General features: G+C 42.5%; 1 protein-coding gene across 5 annotated transcripts in view, besides 1 other annotated feature; it reads left to right on the forward strand.

Annotated features, from left to right (window-relative positions):
- ab (abrupt) overlaps positions 1–23,077 on the forward strand; it is a 50,403-nt gene that overhangs the window by 3,090 nt on the left and 24,236 nt on the right. For 2 of the 5 annotated variants that reach the window (NM_057214.5, NM_001273449.1), the window contains 3 exons: positions 11,927–12,117; positions 21,508–22,299; positions 22,437–23,061. In NM_057214.5, the coding sequence (NP_476562.1) occupies positions 21,830–22,299; positions 22,437–23,061 (1,095 nt within the window). In that variant the 5' untranslated portion in view covers positions 11,927–12,117; positions 21,508–21,829. Of the gene's footprint in view, positions 1–11,926; positions 12,118–21,083; positions 21,169–21,507; positions 22,300–22,436; positions 23,062–23,077 lie in introns of those variants that run through there. The other 3 variants (NM_057215.5, NM_001169481.2, NM_001273450.1) reach the window with 2 other exon arrangements.
- Positions 1,365–4,976: a mobile genetic element.

Here is a 23,077-nt window from a genome sequence, read left to right on the forward strand (position 1 = left end):
TTTGGCCGTCATCTTCTCTCTAAAATTCTGCTTTATTTCATTATGTCTCAAATCATTCTTCAGCCTCGGTTCTCACTTTTTTCCTGCCCAGTTTTCGAATGACCTTTGGTTGGCGCCGTCTTCTCCGCATCCTTTTGCCCCACACTCCATATAATTTATCATAAAAAATAAAAGTTTTTTGGCTTTTTACGAACCTTTTCATGGGGTTTCTGCCCCCCTGCGGTCAGATGAAAAAAAAGTGGAAGGAAGCTGGACAATCGGCGCCGTGACTGCGTTCTAGATAAATAAGCATTCTTAATTATCCCTTTGCCTCCTTCTCTGGGGTGGCAAAAATGTTATAAACAATGGAAACCGCGCACTTAATGCGTTTTCTGTTTTCCAGAAGAAGGAAAAAAAAAACGAACGCGGCTGCGGCAAGTATTTTTCTTCATATTATTCATTATTTTGTGGCCAAAAAAGAAAATGTTTTTATTGCCTGCGAAAAAGGGTATAAAATGCTCAGTCGCCATTAGCCAAGGACCCGCAACCAAAACGACAACAATTCCAATCAAATGTAAAGGAGCAGGGCATAAAAAAAGGAGATTTCCAAGTGGCCCAAATGCCGAGATACTCAATGATGGGTGGAGATTTGGGTGTGAGAGGTCCAAAAAGAAATGCCGTCGGTAGATGAGATTTGGATTTCTGGCCCATGACAGGCCAGTGACTTTTCACTTTTTCGCATGTGAGCAAATGTGTAATTGAAGTTCCGCTCGAGAATAAAGAAGTGAAGCGGGCCAAGAAACAAAGGAATGTGGAGAAAGGACTCTAAGGACCTGGCCAAGCCATTCGATTCCAACGTTCGCCTTTCTCACTCGCCGACGGCGGCGCCTTGGCCCAAAGTATCGCGATTGCCGCATGAGTTGGCACAAAATCACAAAAATCAGTAAATCGCTCACAAAGTGCACGAAAAGTGCAGCGAAAATGAAAATGATGTGGCACTTTCTCAATGCTACCTGCCATGTAAATCATCAAACAAAAAGATCCTTCGAAAATATTATTGCAGGAGCATGGGACTTAAGCGGAATATACATATGTACATAGCTGCATCGCATCGATTTGGAGAAATATTCTCATCAAAATATTTGCACTTCTTCTTCGAGAACTCCTAACGACACCAATTGAGAACGTAAGCCAACGTAAACATTCGAAGTTTGAAGCTGCTGTCACAGTGGACAGTCGCTAAAGTGTACGAACTGGCTGTCCTTTTAATTAACTATGAAAAAAAGGTAAAAGATACAGTTACAGTTATTAAGTTCGATACTCTAGGATTTTGGTTAGTTTTAAATAATTTGAATCGCAACTAGATATGAAATATTCTATTTTTTTTTTTTTTTTTTTTTTTTTTTTAATTTTTATTATTTATTGAATCTTCCCTTTGTGTTAAGAGACTAACAATAAGTGTTCAAATCTTAATCTAACTTAATTAACTTTCACTTAGTGATAGTTTTTTTTTTTCATTAATGCCCTAATAAGTTTATTGCTGGGCTGGGAGGTCGTTGCGGTGCAGCCGGCTTTGACTGCATACTCGGATTAGTTTTCTTGCGAGGGGATTTGTATGGGTGGTCAGCTTTTCGTTATACTTCGTTTTTTTCTCAGCTATTACTTCGATTACTAATTTGATTTTTAGGTCTCTGTGTATGTTTTCGTTCCGAAGGTACCACGGCGCTCCAGTGATAATTCTCAGAATTCTTGACTGTGCTCGCTGAATAATGTCTATGTTACTTCTGGATGCGTTGCCCCACAGCTCGGAGCCATAAGTCCAGATAGGTTTTAAGACGGAGTTGTATAGAAGAGCTTTGAACTCCAGACTAAGTGGAGAGCGAGCATTTATGAGCCAGTGGAGGTTCCTTGCTTTAAGTTTAAGATGTTTAGATTTGGCTTCTATATGTTTGCGCCAAGTGAGCCGCCTGTCCAGATGAACTCCCAGATATGTTACCTCGTCGGCTTGTGGAATGCATATGTTATTCAAGACCAGTGGTGGGCATGTTTGTTTGTTTAAGGTAAAGGTAACCTGCTTGCATTTTTGAACATTTATTGAAATTCTCCAGTCGGCAAGCCATCGTTCTACAGATGTTAAGTGTCGGGATAGGAGTGCCGTGGCTTTTATTGGGCATTTCGAGCGACTGAGTATCGCGGTATCATCAGCGAACGTGGAGGTTGTTAGATTGTAGTCTATGGGGAAATCCGCCGTATACAGGGTGTATAAGATTGGACCCAGTACACTGCCTTGCGGCACTCCAGCTTCGATTGCGCAATCGCGTGAAGTGCTTGTATCGCATCTTATTGCAAACACTCTGTTATATAGGTATGACTTCAGTAGCTTATGTGTGTTTTGGGGCAACAGCTTGATTATTTTAAACAAAAGTCCATCGAGCCACACTCTGTCAAATGCCTGCGCGACGTCTAGAAAAATGGCTGTGCAGTATTCTCGATGTTCAAAAGCAGTACGAATTTCTGACGTGATTCGGTTGACCTGTTCGATGGTTCCATGTTTTTCTCTAAAGCCAAATTGATGTGTTGGAAGTGTGTTGTTTATTCTAAGATGAGGGCTAATCCGAAGGAGTAGCATTTTTTCAAACAGCTTTGAAAGACATGTTAGTAAGCTTATCGGTCTATATGATGATGGCTGCGTTTTATCTTTTCCTGGCTTTGGAATCATTACTATGGTCGACTTTTTCCATTTTTGAGGGAAGTATCCAAGCTTGGCGATTGCGTTGAACAACAGGCAGATGTGAAGAATAGCACACTTTGGGAGTTCAATGAGCATTCTTGGAGTTATTAGGTCGTAGCCAGGCGATTTTCTTGGGTTCAGTTGCTCTTTGATAACCTTTGCTAGTTCACATGGTCGGAATTCAAAGGGTTCTTGAGGATCTAGATTGGCTGCTATTAAAGGAGGGAGAATAAATGTGTTGGTAGAGGGATTTGATAGTAGCATTACGTCGATGTTTTTTTCGTAAATGAACTGTGTGAGCTCTTGTGTATGCCGTGAAACGCCATTTGCGTTCCACAGAGATATCCGTAGGGAAGCCATTATGGGGATTTTGAAGATACAAGAAGTTGAATCAGGATATTTTGGTTTTTCATGAGCTCTTGCAAAGTATTTTGCATGAACGTCATGAAGTCTTTCATGCTTTGCTGTAGGGATAGCATCATAGCTTCGATGCCACTTTGTTGTGTTTGTTGGATGTTTGTCGGTGTATGTTCGGAGTGAGCAGTTCTTGTCGGTGGGGCGGGCACTTCTAGTCCGGATTTTAGGGCGCTAGCGAAAGAAATTGTTGGAGTAGTGCTTGGGACAGTTAGGGGTGGTTGAAAAATCGGTTGCGGAGAGTAGAAATTGACTTTGTTGTATGTATGTGCTGTGGCAATACGTTTGTTTAGGCGGCTCTTCAATTCTTTGTACACCACACAACCTCTGTAGTTTGCAGTATGTTTTTCCCCGCAGTTACTGCATTTCTTCACAGACTTATCGTCCTTGTTTTTGGGGCAGTTTGCGGTAGTATGAGGTTCGCTACAGACAACACATACGGACTTAAGGGTGCAGTATGCCTTGGTGTGGCCGTATTCTTGGCAATTAGTACATTGAACTGGATTGATACGTTTGTGCGGCTCCTCCACGGTGATCCTCCGATGTAGCAAGTACTGTAAATTGTATATTGGGTGCACTTCGTTTTTCTTTAGTGCCTGGAGCTCTGGTTCGAGTTCTATTTTGAATAGTGGCTGCGGAACTTTGTCTTTGTTTAAAATATTAATAGCTGTCTTTGCAGAAAAGTTTTTGGCCTTCAGAGCCTCAATTATCTCAGCTGGTGTCACTGTTGCTTCAATGCCCTTAAGTACTACCTGTAGCCCTTTGCAACTTTTTAATTGGTATGTGTAGTAGTTTTTACCAGCATCATTTAGGTATTTAGTCACTATACGGTGGTCTGCTTCTGTTTGGATCTGTAGTTTTATTTCATGAATATTTCCTTTTTTAAGTGGGATAATGTGGAACTTGCTGTCACCAATCAAAGCAACGAGTTTATTTACAAGTGCATTTGTACTTTGTTCTCGTATGAAAATTGGTGGAGGCCTGGTCTTTTTTGGTTCCCCTACCGTTTTTTCGTTGGGTTGTTCGGTCGCAGAATCAGCCAAGATAGCATATCGGTTTGAATTATTTACTGCAGAGTTTTCATTGCCGTTGTTGGTTCGATTGATTTTGGGTTGATTACCTGCCTTATTGTTTTGAGGGCTGAGCTTTCTCTTGATTTGGATGTAGCGATCCATGCCAGTCTGCACAGTCGAAATCGACTTCTGCTTTTGTTTTGATTCTTCTTTACGTGCATTATTGTTGTTGCAAACGGTCAGTGCTGCTGAATTATTTACAGCTGGCACAGCGATAATTAGTTGGGCCGCTGACGAAGTTGATGTTGTGGCAGTTGCCAGTGAGGTCACTGCACTCGTTATTGCAGTGTTACAGTTACCCGGGACGGTCGTTTGGCGCTGCGAGAGGAGCGGGGTAGGAGAGGCGGTCTCTTCGCTCCACGACTTGTGAGCCGAAGCAGGCAGAGAGGGAGAGCAAGAACGCGGTCTGTCGTTCGCTGAGGGCAAAAGTTTCGAGTTAGTTGAAGGTGAGGGTGCTCGATCACCGATTTGCGGTGAGACGAAAGAAAAGTATGCATTGTTGCGTTGTAAAGAGAGCCGGCGCTCGTCTTGTTCACATTGTCGCTGAGAACGTATGTCGTTTTGATTCATTGTTCTAAGTCCACATATAACAATTACCAGAACAATATGGAATAATTATTTATTTTAGTAAATAATTACTATAGTCAATAATTGTTAGTTGTGCAAACTGCACTTTACACTTTGTGTTTAACTTTCACTATACTGTTGTAGTTTTTAGAACTTGCTATTCGTAGCTTGAAAGAAACACGTCTCCACCCGAAGACTGTGGAATGCCGAATTTAGGTTTAGGTTATTTTACCTTCTTGTTTCGGCCCAGCCCACGACCTAAAAAAGAAAAACGATTTCTATATGTTGGCGACTTTAACTGTGTGCTGTCCGTGTGTTTAGTATTATCAAATGCAATTTTCTAACGCAGTCGCACTTTCAACGATGACGGCAGCGACGTCGACGGCAGCAGCGACTGCGACTGCGACGGAGGCCCCCAAAAGCAGCAACAAAGGCCCCCCAACAATTGCAGTTTTAAGTGAAAATAAAATGCATGACAACAGCAGTGGAAAAGCAGCAGCAAACGCAACAACAATGCATGCCTAAAACCTAATAAAAATTCAAATTAACATTTGAAAGAGCGAGGCGGCAAATAGAGCGAGTGAGCAATAGATAGATGGAGAGCAGTGCATCGAGCGACAGAGACAGGACGATGGGAAAGAGAGCGAGATAGGCAGACAGAGATAGCGACGCAACCGAAAAAGCTTATGAAATTCTATTAATTTTTGAACAAAACGGAATGTAATCCCTGCGAATGACCCATCGCCACCCTGTCCAGCCAGCCACTCCCACATTTCTAATCGCCCATCCGGTCGACTAACCGATACCGATGCAAGCCGAAAGTTTCCGATTCCTATTCCGATTCAGATTCCGATTCTGAATCCCGATGATGCAGCGCTCAAAAATTGTTTGTTGTTTTTCCCTATTTGGTTGCACTTTGTTTTTCTACTCCTTTTCGCTCATGTCGCTGTCGCTGTTGTTGTTCGTGTTGTTCTTGTTGTTGTGGCTGTGCAGATTGCAGACACTCGCATAATAATGCAATTTGCCATCTGCCATGGAACGACGTTCCGTCCGATTCGAATATTCGACGTCACGCGCCAAAAAGACTGCGACGTTGTTGCTTTTGCTGTTGTTGCTGTCGTCGTCTGGCCTCTGGTTGTCTGTTTATCTGTCTGTCTCACTCCCCCTTTGGAGCCCTTCTCCCTCGCACACACAGATACTATAAGATATAAATTCACAGTGGTCACTGCAGAAAAATATTGGAGGTTAAAACCTAAAAAAAATAATAAATCTTTTTTAGACTGAAATAGAAAATAATGAAACTCATTTTACTTTGTTGTAGCGGATACATAATATTTGATCTTTAAGTACAACCCGCTTTCAATTTATTTATTTATATTTACTCAATATCGTTTCATTATTTTTGATTTCCGTTCCCCGAGTGTCCACTGTGGCTCCAAAGGCAACAATTTGGTGGCCACCTGCATGCTGCCTGCCTTCGGCACTCACACATTTACGGGCAAATACTAATGCATACTGGCAAAGGATGCGACTCCTGGCGTTTGGTATTTGGCACTCACTCTCTGCTGCTCTCTTTGCTCCCATTTTTGCACTGCTCCCTGACCTCTGACCCCCTTCCAACCACCCCGCACGTCTAATCCTTTTCCGCCGCTGCAGTTGAAGGACTCGAATCGCCTTCGGCTTTCGTCGGCTGCGAAAACTCGCGATTCCCCAAAATCTTCCTTGAGCTTCGCTTTTTTATGAGTTCAATGTGAGTGTGTGTGTGTGTGTGTGCGTTGATTTTGCGATTTTTGTTTTTGTCCTTTTTTTCGCACAGTTGCGACTTTTCCACGAAAAACAGCTGCAAAAAAGCACGTGTCATCGCTGACTCGCCCATTTCATCGTGTGCGTTTTCCCCCGGCGCACCACACCCCCGTCCGCCCACCGCGCATTTTCCAACATTTTCTCTCCATTTTCCCCAACGCCAGTTCCACTTTTCCCTTTTCATGGTCGCTTTGGCCGCCAGCTTTATTTGATTTTTATGCTTGCGGATTTTCTTTTGATTTCGCTGTTCGCGATTGTTGTTCTTGTGTGAAAGCGTTTTCGCAGACAGGACAAATCGGGGAAACCCCATGGCGATGATGACGATGACGAGATGATGACGATGTCGTCTGTTTTCGGTGGCGCAACTGTGGATATCGGGGGGTAATAGCCCTGTGCAACGTGCCGCGAATGCAGTTCTTTTGCCAGACTTTGCTCGATTCTCCGTAGCCAAATTATTGATTTGATTTCTCGATTTGGCCGCGAGCCAAGCGCCAACTTGGTTAAAAGCAAACAACAAATATACTGCTTAAGATTGCACACACCCAACGGATACAGTGGTCGCTGGGAAGTGCGATTACCAAACGAGTTTTAAATTTAACGTTCATTTTGCAATAATAACTTCAACTTTAGATGAATATTGTACATTGTGCATCATGCATATGTATGTATAGAAAGTCAAAAGATACTATTCAAAAAAACCAAACATCATGAGTTGTAAATGACACTTCTACCTCATCGAGTGACCACTGTACCGCCTTGCAGAAAGTCGCATAAGATGATGGCATAACCACTGCACCCCCGCTCCAAAATTTCGGTGGCAGAATCGAATCCGCAAGAAAGAAAAGACATTCCAGCCCTTTCCGCAAAGAAGTCGCCACTCGGACTGGCCTTCTGTGTGGGTATTCCTCGGTATGGGTGCCTAGTATGGGTATCATGTTGGTGCAACTTGAGACTGCAGTCTGGGAATTCCGCTCTTCTGCTTGGGCTCCAACTCTTTGACGTTTCTCTTAGGTTTTTCTCACAGCCCAGCCCCCCACCCTCCTCTTAATTTTTCTCAGCTGGGGTTTGTTATTGTTTTTCTTGGCGTTTTGCCGGCTGGCGAGCGAACCACATGAATGAATATGAATATGAGTGTGGTGCGTGTGCTCTCTTTCTTCACGCCCCATCTCGCTCTAGTGTCGTTCGGAAACTTCGGTTCGAGTTTGAAATGAGGTCTCAGGAGCTTCGTGTTGCATCGAACCTGCTCGATGGCATCTATTGGTGAGAGGGGCGTTCTGTGTTCGCAATAACCGGAAACGGAAATCATATTTGGTCAATATATGCCATCAACGATTGCAATTAAATGGCCAAATGTCAATTGTTTCAAGCTGACTAAGTGCGAGAAGGACAAAAAAGCGTTGTGCGAAAAGAGACAGGCGCCAAAAGCCTGAACCTGCCATTAACCGTTAATGCACGGATCGTAAATCGAATTGAAAGGAAGGTGTGTCATGCGGACTTATAAATAAAATTAACAACCAGCCGGGGAAGAGGTTAAGGCGGAAATATTTGCGCCACTGCGACTTTCTTGCTCGTCGTTATTGTCGTTGTTTTTGTTGCTGTAATTAATGGCAAACAATTACAAAAAAAAAATAAGGAGTCGGGGCAAGAAGAATGAGGCCCCCAGTGGAATTACAGTATAAAAGGCGAAGAGCAAGTTAAAAAGTGAATTACCTGATAAAGGACAAAACGCGATTTGAGGTGTGTTTGCCCACCACCTTCGCACCGAACGTCCCATCGCGATTCCATATCCAATCCATCCGGTCAACAATGCGTGTGTCTCGGTTTAAGCACTGCTGCCCAGCATGGGTTCTTGGCCATGAACAGTGGGCCATGTTCCCCAACAAGCCAACTAGATACATAAACATAATATTTTCGAAATTTCAAATATCAAGTGTTTTCAAATCATTTAAATTCCACAACAATACAACAATATCATTCATATATATTTTATAAGATATCACATCATTGGTTCCACTGTACCTATCCTTTCGGTATTGGATTCCTCTCCATCCCCTTTTCGCTCCACCCCCTAACGGCGGTCAGTGTCCAGCTGACGCGCTTAATTAATTACGCGATTGTATTTGTGACTAACTGCTTACCTCCTTCCCCTTCTTGGGCTCAAAGTTTTGCGGTAATGCAATCGCCTGCTTCGGTTTTAAGGTGGCGGTAATGGAGGCGGGCTGTGGGGGCAAGGACATCCCGTCAGTGGGGAGAAATTAATACCCACTTAAGCTTAACTGGACAGTCGCTGCGCCGACTTCTTTTTCTGTCGAAGATTCTTCTTAATTTTTGGTCAGCAGCCGTCTCTTATTCTCCCGCTCGAAGGTGATTCACAATGCGCATAAATAAACGATTCCGAGTATTTCGATATTTTATGCCAATTTAACTTTGTTCTGACTTATTCGCCTCAACTCCTTTTGCCTCATTCCTCTTTTGGTTTTCAGTAATTTTCTGAGTCCTGCAATTATCCTAGGTAGGTTAATATACCCCGTATAATGCAGTCGCTTTTTCGAAAAATTATGAAGTAAAAACCGTTTTTATTACCAAAAATTACAATGTGCGAACGGAAAGAAGGGCGGGCTAACAGTGAAGGGGTCATTGGAAGTCGCAGTCGGAAAGTACACTCGAAAAAATTCAGCCTAAAGTTATTAATGAAGATACAAATTCTAATTATAACAGCTACTTGATATTTAAGGATAGGAATGTCTAATGATTAGTTATGATATGATATCGCTTTACTTTCTTAAATTCCTATAGAATTGTTAATAGGCATCCCTACTTTTCTGTGTAAAGGTTTTTGGAGTGGGAGCCGAGGTTCCCCAGGTTTCCAGCTGTCCTTCGGTCAGCCTGTTTTTGGGATGGTTGGATAGTTGTGGGCCCGTCATCAAATAAACACTCTAACCCCGTAACCAAAAGAGCTGCATAGCAGGAGGTTAATTTCATTAGAAATTCATATTTTTTTTTTTGTTTTGGGTATTATTCGATGGGAGGGCGAGCTGGTCAAGGGGGAGATCCTGGCGAAGGGCGTTGCTTCGACATGTGTAAATGTGAGCAATAAAAAAGAAATTTCATATTTCCAGCTATGTTGTTGTTATTATTGTCGTAATTTGTTTATAACGGTATTTATGAAATGGTCACAAGTCAACGCGTTCCAACAACAACAACAACCAAAACAACTACAGGACTAACCCCAGAACACGCACCAGGTCTCCGCCTAACTCTAAGCCCCATCCGAGCTATCGCCAATTATTCTTATTACGCCTATTACTACTTTTTTTAACCACTTTCCATTGTTGTTGGGTTTTGGGTGCTTGGTGTTTTTGGTAACTCGCCTTCCCCCCACAGGGCTTGCTGACCTTTTATGTTAATCGCATTTGGCTTGTAACGCTGATGGGGGAGAGAGAAGTCTTGTAGCCAGTAATTGATATGCGTCCTAATCATGCAATCCTTTGTTACCCCCCACCATCGCCTTCAGCAACACCCACTGATACTTCCGCCCACTCGGAGGGAAAACAACAACAACTTTGGCTTGTTAGTTGTAGTGGAAGAAGTAATTACAAGCAATGCTCGGGTTGTATTAAGGCGCAATGACGTCAGCCATCAATTAATGATCGCAGGAAAAGCTGGAATCGCCTGCCATATTTGCATAATTATGCGGTGAATCATATCCGTAATTATCAGTAAGCAATTAAATCTTAAATTAAACGTAGCTTTCAATGCACATAACATGGTTTTTTTAACAAGTCTAAAGATTTTAAAGCAAAATCTACAAATCTAAGCCAAATCAAAATATTTACTTCTGACCAAGATTTTGTATAGGGACCGTAACCAGCTTAAGTCACAGATTTAATTTATACATTCAACTCAACTCGAAACTACGACGTCGTTTCAGTTCCTCGTCGATCTGGCATTTGCTGGCTAATTAATAAACTTTCACATATCTGATTTTGGAAATCTTTTCACTTGCAGGCGCTTGAATGGCTTGAAATCCAGCCGAAAATCGTTTTATGTAAATTATCAACGAAAGAAATGTCGAGAGGTATAAGTAGCAGATGAGTTAAGATGCCATGAGGAACGAATGTTTTGGGGGATTTTTGTATAATTTATTGCATTTTGATAGTTAGAGTTTAATTACAGCATTTCACTTCGCTGTTTGCGGCAGTGAAAGTGCAAGTGGCATAGGTTTTTCTGGTAGCACCGATCTCGAAGCCATAGCGATTAACCTTTGACCTCCTGCCGCCCAGGTAGAAAATCTAAACCGAAACAGTTGCAGTTTTGCCGCCGCTGGTCGTGACCCCTGTGAAAATCATAAAACAATAAATCTTTTTAATATCTCCTCTTGTTCTCGAACCCAAATTCGGTTGGCCTCTTTTTTGTTGCTTAGCATTTTTTCTTCATCTCCATTTCGTGGGCGTTCGTTTTCCTTTTCTTTTGCGTTTTTCTGGGCAAGTTTCTCACGTCCTTTTCGGGGGGGTGAGGTCAGCGAGTTGGGGGGCGTGGCCATTACTCAAGTTTGTGGATTTGAAGTAATAACTCAGTGCGTCATAAAAATTTTAATTGCTTTGGGTTTCTTCAGTGCGAAAGCAGTTCGGGTAATTAACATTAACCCAAAAATGTCCAAGAAACAAAGCCGACACAATGCAAAGCACCCACAGCAACATCAGCCAACCACCAACAACATGGCCCAAACAATGAGGCAATAAAAATTGCAGCGCATAATTTTCCACCACTGAACCCTTTTTTTTCTGGATGTTGTTATTGCTGAAAATTTCCACGCGTATCAGTAATTAGTTTGCTTATTGTTATTCTTTCGTTTTCACAGTGGGCTAAAATTGGTGGTAATGTTTGCTACTATCCCTTGGTAACTCTGTTCCAACTTACAGCCAGCTTGCGTGTTAGGAATTTTGGTCGGGAAAGGATCTGCCAAGATCTTTTCAGAATCTGATTCAGGGACAAAGAAAAGACCGCCTTGTCAAGCTGGAAATTTATATGCGTGAATCAAAAGGGCCAGAATCAACAGCAATTGTTGTATCCTACGTGTGTGAGTGCTAAGTGGGTGCAATTAGACCGTTGAGCGAACGAACAGGTAAACAGGTAACCCAAATCGAGTTTCAGTCTGGGGTCTGTCTGACCTTCGATTTCGGGGTCGGTCGATCTCTGTGCTGGCTTTGATCCTAATGCAACGAATTGAGCCACGCATCGCAAGGTGGCAATAAATTCTGATTGCAATTGACACTTTTATCGCAGGGCACAGCGAGTCCGAGGGTGAATCTAGAATACCTTCTAATGGTCAACTGTTTTTCCGTTTCTTTTGTTGCAGACACTGAGTTGCAGCTGAAAGTGGAAGAAGCAACTGCAGCAGCCGCATAAAATTCGAGAAGAATAGACAACGCCATTGGGAGAAGCAACAATAGCACTTGGATACCCAGCAGCAACATCCATAATCGAAAGCTAAGCCACATCATCGAAATCTTCTGGCAGTGTGGTAGCAGCATTAACCAGCAGCAACATGTGAGTACCACTTAAATTTCCATTAAGTGAACTGGCCAAATCAATTCGCTAATTGAATGCCGCGCAATTGAAAAGCTTCTTAATGTTGTTAAATGTGAACGAGTTGGCATCCCTCGATGCGGTCCCTCTGCGAGCATAAGCCCCCCATCCAAGTGCCCCAAACTCCATGTCGTACCCCCCGGTTAACAGTCTTAATAGAATCAAAGAGCCACGCAATATTACTTTTAATTTGCCGTAATTGTGGCGTTCTCAGTCTTCTCTAAGTCATCATCCCCCACCCCGCGGTACCTATAGTTCCTAGAAACTTGCACAGAAAGAAATCTCAAGGAATAAATATGAAGTATTTTACTTTAGTTTGAAAAGAACTACAATATAACCGCGAGTGATTTCTTTCAGTGTGCCCTCCTTCCTCTCTCACATGTCCAGTTTGCGATACAGATTTACTTGTGTCCATAGCTCTATGGCAACAATAAATTAAAACACAAATTCGAATCGGTCAAAGCAAACGCCAACAAAAAAGAAAATCATATGAGGGCATAAGGGACTTCTGAGGGGTGTGGGGGTGGTTGGGTGGGGGTATGGCAAACGTTGGAATCAATTAACCAAATAACGCGAGTACTCGACTGTCGGCTGACTTTTGCATTGGTTAATAACCGCTTGCAAAAAGAAAAGCAAACGACAGACGTATAAATAGAGAATTGAAATCAAAATCAAATACATATCTGTGCTCACACACAAGCACACACACATGCATCATCAAAAGGGGTGGCATTTCCCCACACCCCCCACATCCCTCATCCGCACAACCTCAAAGCAAAAACCCGCAGTCCAAAAATTTCTCTGAGGAGCTTCAATTGTCTGCACTTGAGTTCAATTTCTGTACGGTCGCGTTGGCTACCCAAAACCAAGCCAAACCAAACCAAACCAAACGCAAACGCAACCCAACCCAAAAATGCTTTTAAAGCTCGCCTGCGGAGCGGAATCGACTTGTGGAGCGGGCGAGTAAGAGATATTTTCGTCATAACTATAAATTTTATTGAGATTCAAATGGTCTGCGTACAAATTTAGACACAATTATTACTTACTTCAATGACGCCAGCCAGTGGAATGGGGCAAAAATTGGGAACTTGCCTTTTGAAGGGGGAACCATCACTCCATGGGGTAGATTCAACTTCGAGTTGCTTGAACTGGTAATTTTAATGCAAATCCAAGACCAATGCCATACAAACTTAAAAATTTGATTTGAATTGATTTTGGTTTATAGAATACCTTGTGTCATCAGCTAATCCTTAATGCACCAAAATGATTGAACCGAAATTAGTTCTGGGATTAAATTGAAGTAGCTTCCTAAAGCAGATGTCAAAACAATCCCATTTGTATCCCCCCAACACCCCCATTCCAACCAGCACCTCTATTCCACTTAACTGACAGTTCGTCAAATGACAATTACAACGACTTAATTACTTTTAATAAAGACGTCCGTATGTAGGCAAGCGAGCAGAAAAAACTACAGCTCTTCATTAGCGAAAAAGTATACTCGGTCATTTTTGCATAATGCCTCATTATGCTTGACATACCCCCCCCCCCTCCAAAAGGGGGTTGTGGGTTGGTTGGGGCGCTCGCCTTAATACATACAAATTGGAAATTGATGAATTTTTCCGGTATGGAGTCCGTACCGTCCTCGGTTCCCAAAACAAAATGCAGCTGGCCCCCGAAGGGGCCGAGAGTCTATCGCACTCGAATATCAATTAGTGCAGTTGGGGGTGGGATTACCGATCGATCGATCGATGGATGTTCGATCTAGAGATCGATGGATGGATCTAACGAACAATCAATGGCAATTGCTGGCGATGGGAAATTACTAATAATAATGACTTTAATTGAATATTGCGCACTTCATTCACCCCGGCGTTCTAAATTTGAATCCCAAAAGGGGGGCAGCAAGCGGCAGCATATTATCCATTACAAACCTTCAATCGACCATAAACACTTGGAGGAGCGAGTGTGTGAGTGGTGCAAGGTATAGGGATCGATCCGTGGCAATGTCACAACGTGCTTTATATTTGGATGTGAAGCGACCGGTAATGAAGTTCGTCGGATTCGCAGGCAACCAAGTACTCATTCAGCTGTTCCCGCGCCCTCCCCTCTTCAAAAAACGATTCAAGCATGAAAGCAATTTTTAATTTATTTTGGTTGAGCGCTTCACTTTTTCCTAAAATTATGACATAATAGCCAGCAACGAGGAGCAGCGAGAAGCAGCGAACCACCTAATAATGTCATATGGAAATTTACGAGTACCGAACCCGATCTAAAAATCCGCGCGGGGGAGCTCCGACTCATCGAGGGAATGGGAATGGAGATGGGGATGGGGAGGGTGATGAGGAGGGTGATGGTCGGTCGGTGTGAACACCTCGAAACACAGACGACAGTGTGGGAAAAGTATATTTGGATATTGTTTGCCGATGGCGATGGCAAACACCTTCCGCTTCACAAATCAGCAGTGTGTGCTGGAGTGTATGTTTCGATTACTTCGATACTTTGAGCTCAGGACCAGTTAAGCAGCTGACCAGTTGAGCTGCTGACCAGTTGTCAGTTGGCTAATGTTATAATTAACCTGGCCACCGCCGTCAACGCCAGTCACATATCGATCCATCAGTTGACCCCCGAACCCAATCAAAGCCGCTTGGCCGGATAATCTCGACTGGACCTGAAAATCGGATTGACACATTCGGTGAGGGAACATCAATAGATTGTGTTCCGATAAGTGAAACTCTGGGCCAGTCATTTACTGGGTAATATTATCATCATATACCAATATCTTGATTAAATGCAACGAAGTGAATTATATGAATTCCCTTTGTAAGTTACAATGTTTTACAAACCTTTATGTTCTATCTGTACGAAACGGAGTTCGTTTCGAAAAAGAATGTAAATAATTCGACTTATTAAATCTCACAATCTAGCTCACTTCTTAGAGATTGACCAAATATTTTTAATAACGCCTAGTGTGGCTATCATTGAATTGCCCACATATAAGTCGACTGAAAAGAATACAATTTAGTTGAAATACCGTGGGCGAAAGAGATGGTCTAAGTATGTAAACACGATCATTAAATAAAACATTGACAACGAGCAAGAAACGAAACAATAAAACGCACACTCAGATACAAAGCCAATACAGATACAGATACAGATACAGTTGTTGATGAGGGGGGAATGGGAGAGGCAGACAGACGAAATAGAAAACGGAGGAGAGGAAATGGAGACACAAGTTAACCAATGAAATAAACGCAAATTTAATGACAACAACAGCGCCACGCACAACTTGGCCAATACGCGTTTTCCATTATGGCCAGCTAGCCGAAGCACTTTACAACGCGAGATCGAATCGGCTAAGAGCAAAAAAAAAAAAAAAACGAAAAAAAAAGGGGAAAGAAAAAACAAAAACAATGTCAGAAAACGAAAACTACAAAATGGAATACATAATACACATAAAACCCAAATAGTGAACAATGAATTAAATGTTATAAGATGTAGATACGACGCACACTTACAGGTCGCGATACATTTGTATCTGTATCCGCGATCCGCTGTGATCTCTCCTACTTCTACTTCGGATTCAACTTGTTTTTTCGTTTTTTTTTTTGTCGAATTTTTATGGCTTTTCAATACCGAAAGTTGGATGTGGTGGCATACCAGAGGGAAAATTAATGCCAGTATATACGGTGTATATCTGAACGATGCGACGTATTCATTCTTACGGCCATTGTATCTGCTGATGTCGTAGTTGCTTTCTCTTTGTGTTAATTGTATTCGAATAATGATGATGCTGGGTCGCTTGTTGGCCTGCATCTTGTATCTTTCGGATACGTTGGCCTCCGCTTCAGCATTAGCTTTGGCTAATTTAATTTATGGCCAGTTTATGTAAATTTCAAATACCACATATTTAGTTTGTTTCTTCCCCCGGCTGTCCACTCACTCTTTTCTTCCCCAATCTTTGGTCGAACAGATCAATTTCTGTCTCCGCATCTTCAATTTCTTCTACGCTCCGGCTTTTAAGTTCTTTTTTAATATTAACCATTTTTATTATAGACGACAGTTCATTGACATCTTGTGTATATATGTATGTACGTATTTATATAGCTGGCCATGTATCTAGTTATCTTTATGTGCGTTTTCTGTTGGTCAGAAAGAAAGTTGAAAACTTGGTGGAGTGACGGCATCCCTGAATTGGCATTTGCATAAATTTGGCCACACATTTCTTGGCCATGCGAAACTACCAACTATCAACAAGCGGCAACAATAGCAACCTCAGGCTAATTGCGGCCCATTGAGATGGCTATCGGCTAGTGGACTCGCCCCATTAAGAGAGCCATTTTGCTGAAGTTGAAAATTAATTAGGACAGGTTGCTCACAGTGAATATAGTGTAGTGGCCATATAGTCGGCTAGTGGGTGCCAATAAAAACGCATTGCAGTTGCGATCTTATCACACTAGTTGGATCCATGAGTAATGGTCTCACGCATCTGACGGATGGTTCGGGGATCTTGCCCCTCTACAAATCCATTTTTAGGGGCCATTTCGGGTTTAGGTTTCGATTGCGTTCGCGATTACTGCGCTTTAAAATTTGGCTTTGGTTTGTTGTTTATGTCGCTGTGTTTGGGCATTTTTATTTGCTCATTTAATTTCTGAATTTCTGAAATTACTCAATTAGTTTAATTAGCAACTGGCTACGAATGCGCCTCAATGTCTATCCATGAAATGGATCGCAGATTTTTCTAAGCCGAACACTGGGAAAAAAATTTCTATGGCGGGTTTAGAAATAAAATATTGAAAATCAATTAATTTCCTTGGTATTTTTTATACCATATATATTTGATTATGTCTACGATTTCATGAGTTTTATTGTTTTTCAATTAGTTTAGTAGTTGCTTTACTAAGGTGAAAAGCCACTTGGCACTGAATCTGCAGTTTTTACCTTGATTGATTTTTGCGTTAAATGTAGCAAATTGAGCTGGGGCTATGGCTAGTCACCCAGTCTTTTGGCAAATATAGTTGGGCCTCTCATCTGCATCAAGTCGACGTCAAAGTCAAAGGCGACTTTGGCGTCGGTCATTTGTCAAAATCATTAATGCAATTACGCGACCAGACTGCGACTGAGAATGAGATTGAGACAGCCAGTGCCGCTGCCACTGAGGGCTGTCTTCTGGCCTGCTAATTATTTTGAATTATTCAATTTCATGTCTCAATTTAAAGTCTCCGAGGCAATTAGGAATAGTCGCTGCGAGTTCCATCTCAGTTCCCTTATCGCTTTTAGTTTTTTTGTTCCCTGCCATTGAGTGCCACTTTGATGCGTGTCCAACTTTGAGGGCGATGATATGGCTGTGGTGGCTATCGAGGATTGGGGTCTAGAAATGCAAATGAGTGTGAATGTGAGGCGAACGAAATAAAACCATTTAAATAATTGAAAATCGAACAAATCGCGCTGCTGCCAGCTGAAAAACACAACTGAATAGTATACCATGATGAATAATAAGGAAAATGGAGATAGAAACGCATGCAAATTTAGAAAAAGCCAATGTGGCGAGGTCAGGCGAACTCTAAACAAAATGGTAGCCAACAACTGAATTCAACTATAACGCTTTTGCTGGTGTGTATGCTAATTTATACATCTGTTTTTGATGTGTGGCCATGAGAGAGTTTTTGGTTAAAAACCTGCAGGATAATACAACCAAATACATAAATCAGAGCTGAAATGCTGAAATGGAGTATGAACCGAAAATAAATTGAAGATGTTTCAAAATTGATAGTTCTATGGCTGTATTTCATTTTAGTTTTAGTTATTTTGGCGCAGTTATAGAAAAAAAAATGGCTTAAATAACTTTCATTTTAGTGTATTTAAAGGCAAATCTCCCATGTGAATTTCGCACATTCACTCACGAGTCACGGGTCGGCTCTAAAAATGGTTTTAGTCGACTAGAAAACATAGATACACATAGATATATAAATACATATGACTGGGTGTTTGGTCCGCAGATGCGTGTTAGATTGTTGATGTGCAAAATCTAATTAATTATTTCATTAAAATTGGCATTTTATTGACATTCTAATTTGGATTTTTAGAATATTTGGTCCTGGAACGTGTGCAGCCTCTCTCTCACACACACACAAACACACACACATACGAGTGCATCCATTTACCCTATGTACAGATTTTATATGTATGTGTGTATATGGTGGCCAAACTCCCCCGCAATCATCGTGTGGCGTCGGCTTGGTCAACGTGGCGGATGAGCGATTTTAATTGGTTTTTAACTAATTTGCTAGCATTGAGTGAGCTCCTTTCCCATTGTCCCATACAAATTTTCACTGGAACTAGGCTGATAGAACGATCTCCTTAAATGGGTTGTGCGAAATTTGCATTGTTGACACCGTTTATAATTCGATTTGATACTTGGCGACGTAATATAATGTTAATTGTATGCATAATTTTTGCACTAATCATGCAAACCTATTCTTTCTATCAAAAGCTGAGCCTAATTTTATTTAATCGGTAAACTTTTTGAATTATTGCTGGCTAACATTCACAAACTACACAGCATTCCGAAACACTCGCATCCGAAAACAATTTGACTCAATTTCCTGATTTGATGTTCATGTGTTTATTTTGTTTATGGCTTTCCCAGCACATTCACTTTATAAGGCCGAACGCCCCACAATATGAACTCATAAACGATATAAACATAACTGTAAAAATAATGAAACAAAAAAAAAAAGAACGCAACACACACACTAAGGAGCTACGTGTTCCTCGGACTTTGTGTACATTCAATGATTCTACCACTGACAGCTTAAATGCAAATCGTAAAAATAACAATCATCATCATAACGCGCCTCCCTTTCCTTCCGTCGCCGAATCCTAGTTATAAAGGATGGGGTTGGGGAATGACAGGATGACAGGGGAATCGTGGGGTTGTAAGACGCGTGGCGTTGGGGGTAAAATATTTACCAAGGAACTTAGTTCACTTGCCAAGGCAAAGAGTATCAATTTACCAAAAATAACAAGCAGAAGTTATCCAAACTAAATGTACCCTGTGATTTTTTGGATTTTCATTCAAATATTGGTAAAATTTGTCACTTTAATTTTTTTTTTTAATTGGTGCAAAATAACAAACCATGTGAAATAACACAATTTGGAAAATATTATCTTTGTCAGTCACAAGATAGTCTCTCGATTCAATATATCCTTCGGGGCAAAAGTGTTCGGGGTGTTCAAATAGTTAGTACAAATTTGATTGTGCCCATGGCCAACAGTAGTTGTTGCTGCCATTTCCGCAGTTCTAGATACGACCCCCAACTCTTTTTGCATACGCGTGTTTGTATTGCCATATAAATATCGTATGTGGATCGTTGTATATGTGTGTATATATCCTGGTGGGTGTGTGTTCATATACATATATGTATATGTATACGCATACATATCTGTGTATTTGCAGATGTGTTATTTAGTAATTCGTTTTTTATTTACCATTATCATTTACATTTATTTGTTATTATGTTACGCTCAACTCCGGCCCCAGGATATTCTTCCTTTCAATTACACACCCACTCACGAATGGCTTTTGGCCTTTTTCGGCTGCCAAAATGTACTGTGTTTTGTTTAACGCAAATTTCTGAAATGTTTTCGTTTTTAGGCAGTTGCCGTTTTGAAAGTTGGACATTTGATGTGTGGCATGCTGAATGCAATTGCGTCCTGCGCACACACACACACTCCAACACACACACATCCTGCTGATTACATGTGAAAAACGTATTTTGTGCTGCCTTTTTGCGCCCCTCGCCATTCATTTACATATTTTTCGGTTACCAAGCCGGAAACTATCTGTTGTTTTATTTTGTTGTGTCTTGGCCGGGTTAGTTATTGTATTGTATGGTATGGTATGGTATGGCAGCTGGCCCCGCCCCCAACCCCACGGATTTATGCGATGTGCGAGGCAAAGCGAATGTTTGTTCAATAAACGAAATAATTGCCAGCAAATGTGTTGTGATGAAATTGTTTTGGGTTACTTCATAAATTAGCGCAAACAAATGCACGCAGCTCAGCGAAGCGCAAAGCAAACGCAGAGGGTTTCGATTGGGGGTAAAAGTTATCATAGACGTTTGGTATAGGCTATAGACATAAGACTTTCCCATTTATTTTTACAAAATCCAAATGGGAAAAAGAAGACCAGTTCAAATTCCACAATTATGTAGTTAAATCATTTAACTCACCCTTCACTCATTGCACAAATAACTCATACCAAGTAGCCTACTTGTTTCAAATAAAATACCTGCATTGCCGACCAGCCTTCCTCCTTCGATTGTCTTAGTCACGGCCAGAAGTGATGGCCATAATCGAGTTTAAAATGCCCCATCATTAATCAAACAACGTTGTGAGTCAGAGTGAATAAGTGCATGAGTACCCAGGGAAATTGTGAACATGATTTTCGGCGGAATTCCACATGTACCATGAAAAATGACCAAGCTGCAACTGCAGGCGCCAATTGCAAAGAAAGTAAGATGGAAGGTAATGGAATTCGGGGGGATACGGAGTTCCGCCTCTCGAATTATTCGAACGCCAAGATGTAATCCGAATCTTCCATGCCGATCGTAATCCAAGACCAGCGACAAGCAAAACCCCAAAAAACAAGAGATGAATGCGTTTATAAATATTTTGATGGCGGTACATCGATCAGGTTGGTCCGCCTTATAGCGAGGGGATATCGGTGAACGGCAGCACACTGAAGATGGATGGATTGTTGGTGGTTGGGTTACCTAATGATCTAATGATCTTGTACAATTATTTGCCGGGTGCACTTAGAAAATGACTATGCGACTTTTGGAATTTTGAAAAATATAGATGGCGTTAAATAATATTTGACATTTGTATGGAAACTTCAAAGTTATTCTCCCAATTAATGATAAATATTTTATAAGGTGCGGAAATAAAGTGAGGAATATCTTTTAAATTCAAGTTCAATTCTGAAAGCACTTAATACCGGTTTTTCCAAGTGTAAGTCAAAGATCTTGCGAGTGGCGGGCAACGTTAGCTCCATTGTTTTGTGGCTTGTAAACGGTTAAATTAAATTGATTTGCGTCTAATGCCCCCGACAATTGGCCCGTTCTCGGTGGTTCAGTGGTTCGATGGTTGGAAGGGGTATGCTCGTGTAATTAATGGTTTCATTAGACCAACCGCGGATCCAGCGGCACTACGGCATTCCCGGTCCCGCTGCTTATGTATGAATAATTGTTAATAATATTTAATGATTGGCCCACCTGCCCGAGCAATTGTATTTGGATTTGAGCCATTGGAAGACTAATCTTAATTTTGGTTTCTTCTCTCGCCCTCCAGCATTTAGCTCCGTCCATGGGCGCCGCGGCAAACAGAGTCCGGTGAAAATGGACAAAGGCCGCGCGAGGCTGCCGCCGAATTAGCAGAGAAGCCGGAAAATCCGCACATACGGACGGGCAGTGCAAATATTTGCCAGGCCCCCAAAAAAAAAGAAAGAAATATTAAAAAAAAAAGAAGAACACACACATATAACAAAGGCGCTCAGAAGGGGAAGCATTTGTGCGACAATAGCCAAGGAATTAGCCACAAAAGAAGGAGCAACCGGGTCCATTAAGACAGTCAAACCATCCGATCCCATCCCGGCTAGACGAGGTCCACTTAAATGACCGAATCCACACAGCTGCAGACGGCGGAGAACAACAACGCGGGCGTGGTCAAAATGGAGCCCCCGCCGCCGGCGACCTCCTCCGTTTCCGTATCCGCCGCCGCAGCCGCCCACGCCCTCTCCTCCCTCTCTTCGCTTACAATGGCCGCCACCGGATCCGCCCTCTCGCCGGCCACGCCCCCGCCCTCCCTGAACCTCTCACATCAGCAGCAGCAGCACCAGCAGCACTACGCCCTCAAGTGGAATGACTTCCAGAGCTCGATCCTCAGCTCCTTCCGTCACCTGCGGGACGAGGAGGATTTCGTCGACGTGACGCTGGCCTGCGACGAGCGTTCCTTCACCGCCCACAAGGTCGTCCTGAGCGCCTGCAGCCCCTACTTCCGCCGGCTGCTCAAGGCCAATCCCTGCGAGCACCCGATAGTCATCCTGCGCGACGTGCGCTGCGATGATGTCGAGAATCTGCTGAGGTGAGGTTATGGCATAATAGAAGATTAATTCGATTTAAATCTTCAATAAATTAAATATAGTCAATTTTTAAGACATATATTGTGTGATTGTAAGCACGAAATGGTATTTTACATATTTCATTTACAATTTTTTGTAGCTTTATGTACAATGGTGAGGTGAATGTGAGCCACGAACAGTTGCCCGACTTTCTGAAGACAGCTCACCTGCTGCAGATTCGCGGTCTGGCGGATGTGAATGGTGGCTATCCCTATTCCAAGGCCTTGTCCGCCGCCTTGAGTCACAACAGCAGCAATAACAACAACAACAACAGTAGCAGCAACAACAGCCTGAGCAACAACAATAACAATAACAACAATAATGCCGAGAGCAGTAATCATAACAAGATAAGCAGCTATTTATCGCCCAATCAAACGAGCGCCGCGTGCAACAACAGCAGCAACAGCAATAGCAACAACCACAGCAGCAGCCACAACAACAGCAGCAGCAACAACATAAGCGGATCCCTGAACAGCAGCCTGAACTCACCGTTTAGTGCGCCACAGATACCGCCACCAGTGACCGCATCGAGTGCAGCGGCAGCAGCAGCAGCGGCCGCATCCCTGACCGCCGCAGTAGCCGCAGCAGCGGCAGCAACAGCAGCCAGTGCCGGCAGCAGCAGCAGCGCCGCCAGCGGACAGACGAGCGGTACGCCCGCCATCCAGGAGCTGAAGGCATCGTCGGCAGCGTCGCCCGTAAGAAACCCGAACCCCAATCCCAGCAAAGTAAAGTGTGCAGTTC

This window comes from Drosophila melanogaster, chromosome 2L (assembly GCF_000001215.4).
Source record: "Drosophila melanogaster chromosome 2L".
Lineage (NCBI taxonomy): Eukaryota > Metazoa > Arthropoda > Insecta > Diptera > Drosophilidae > Drosophila > Drosophila melanogaster.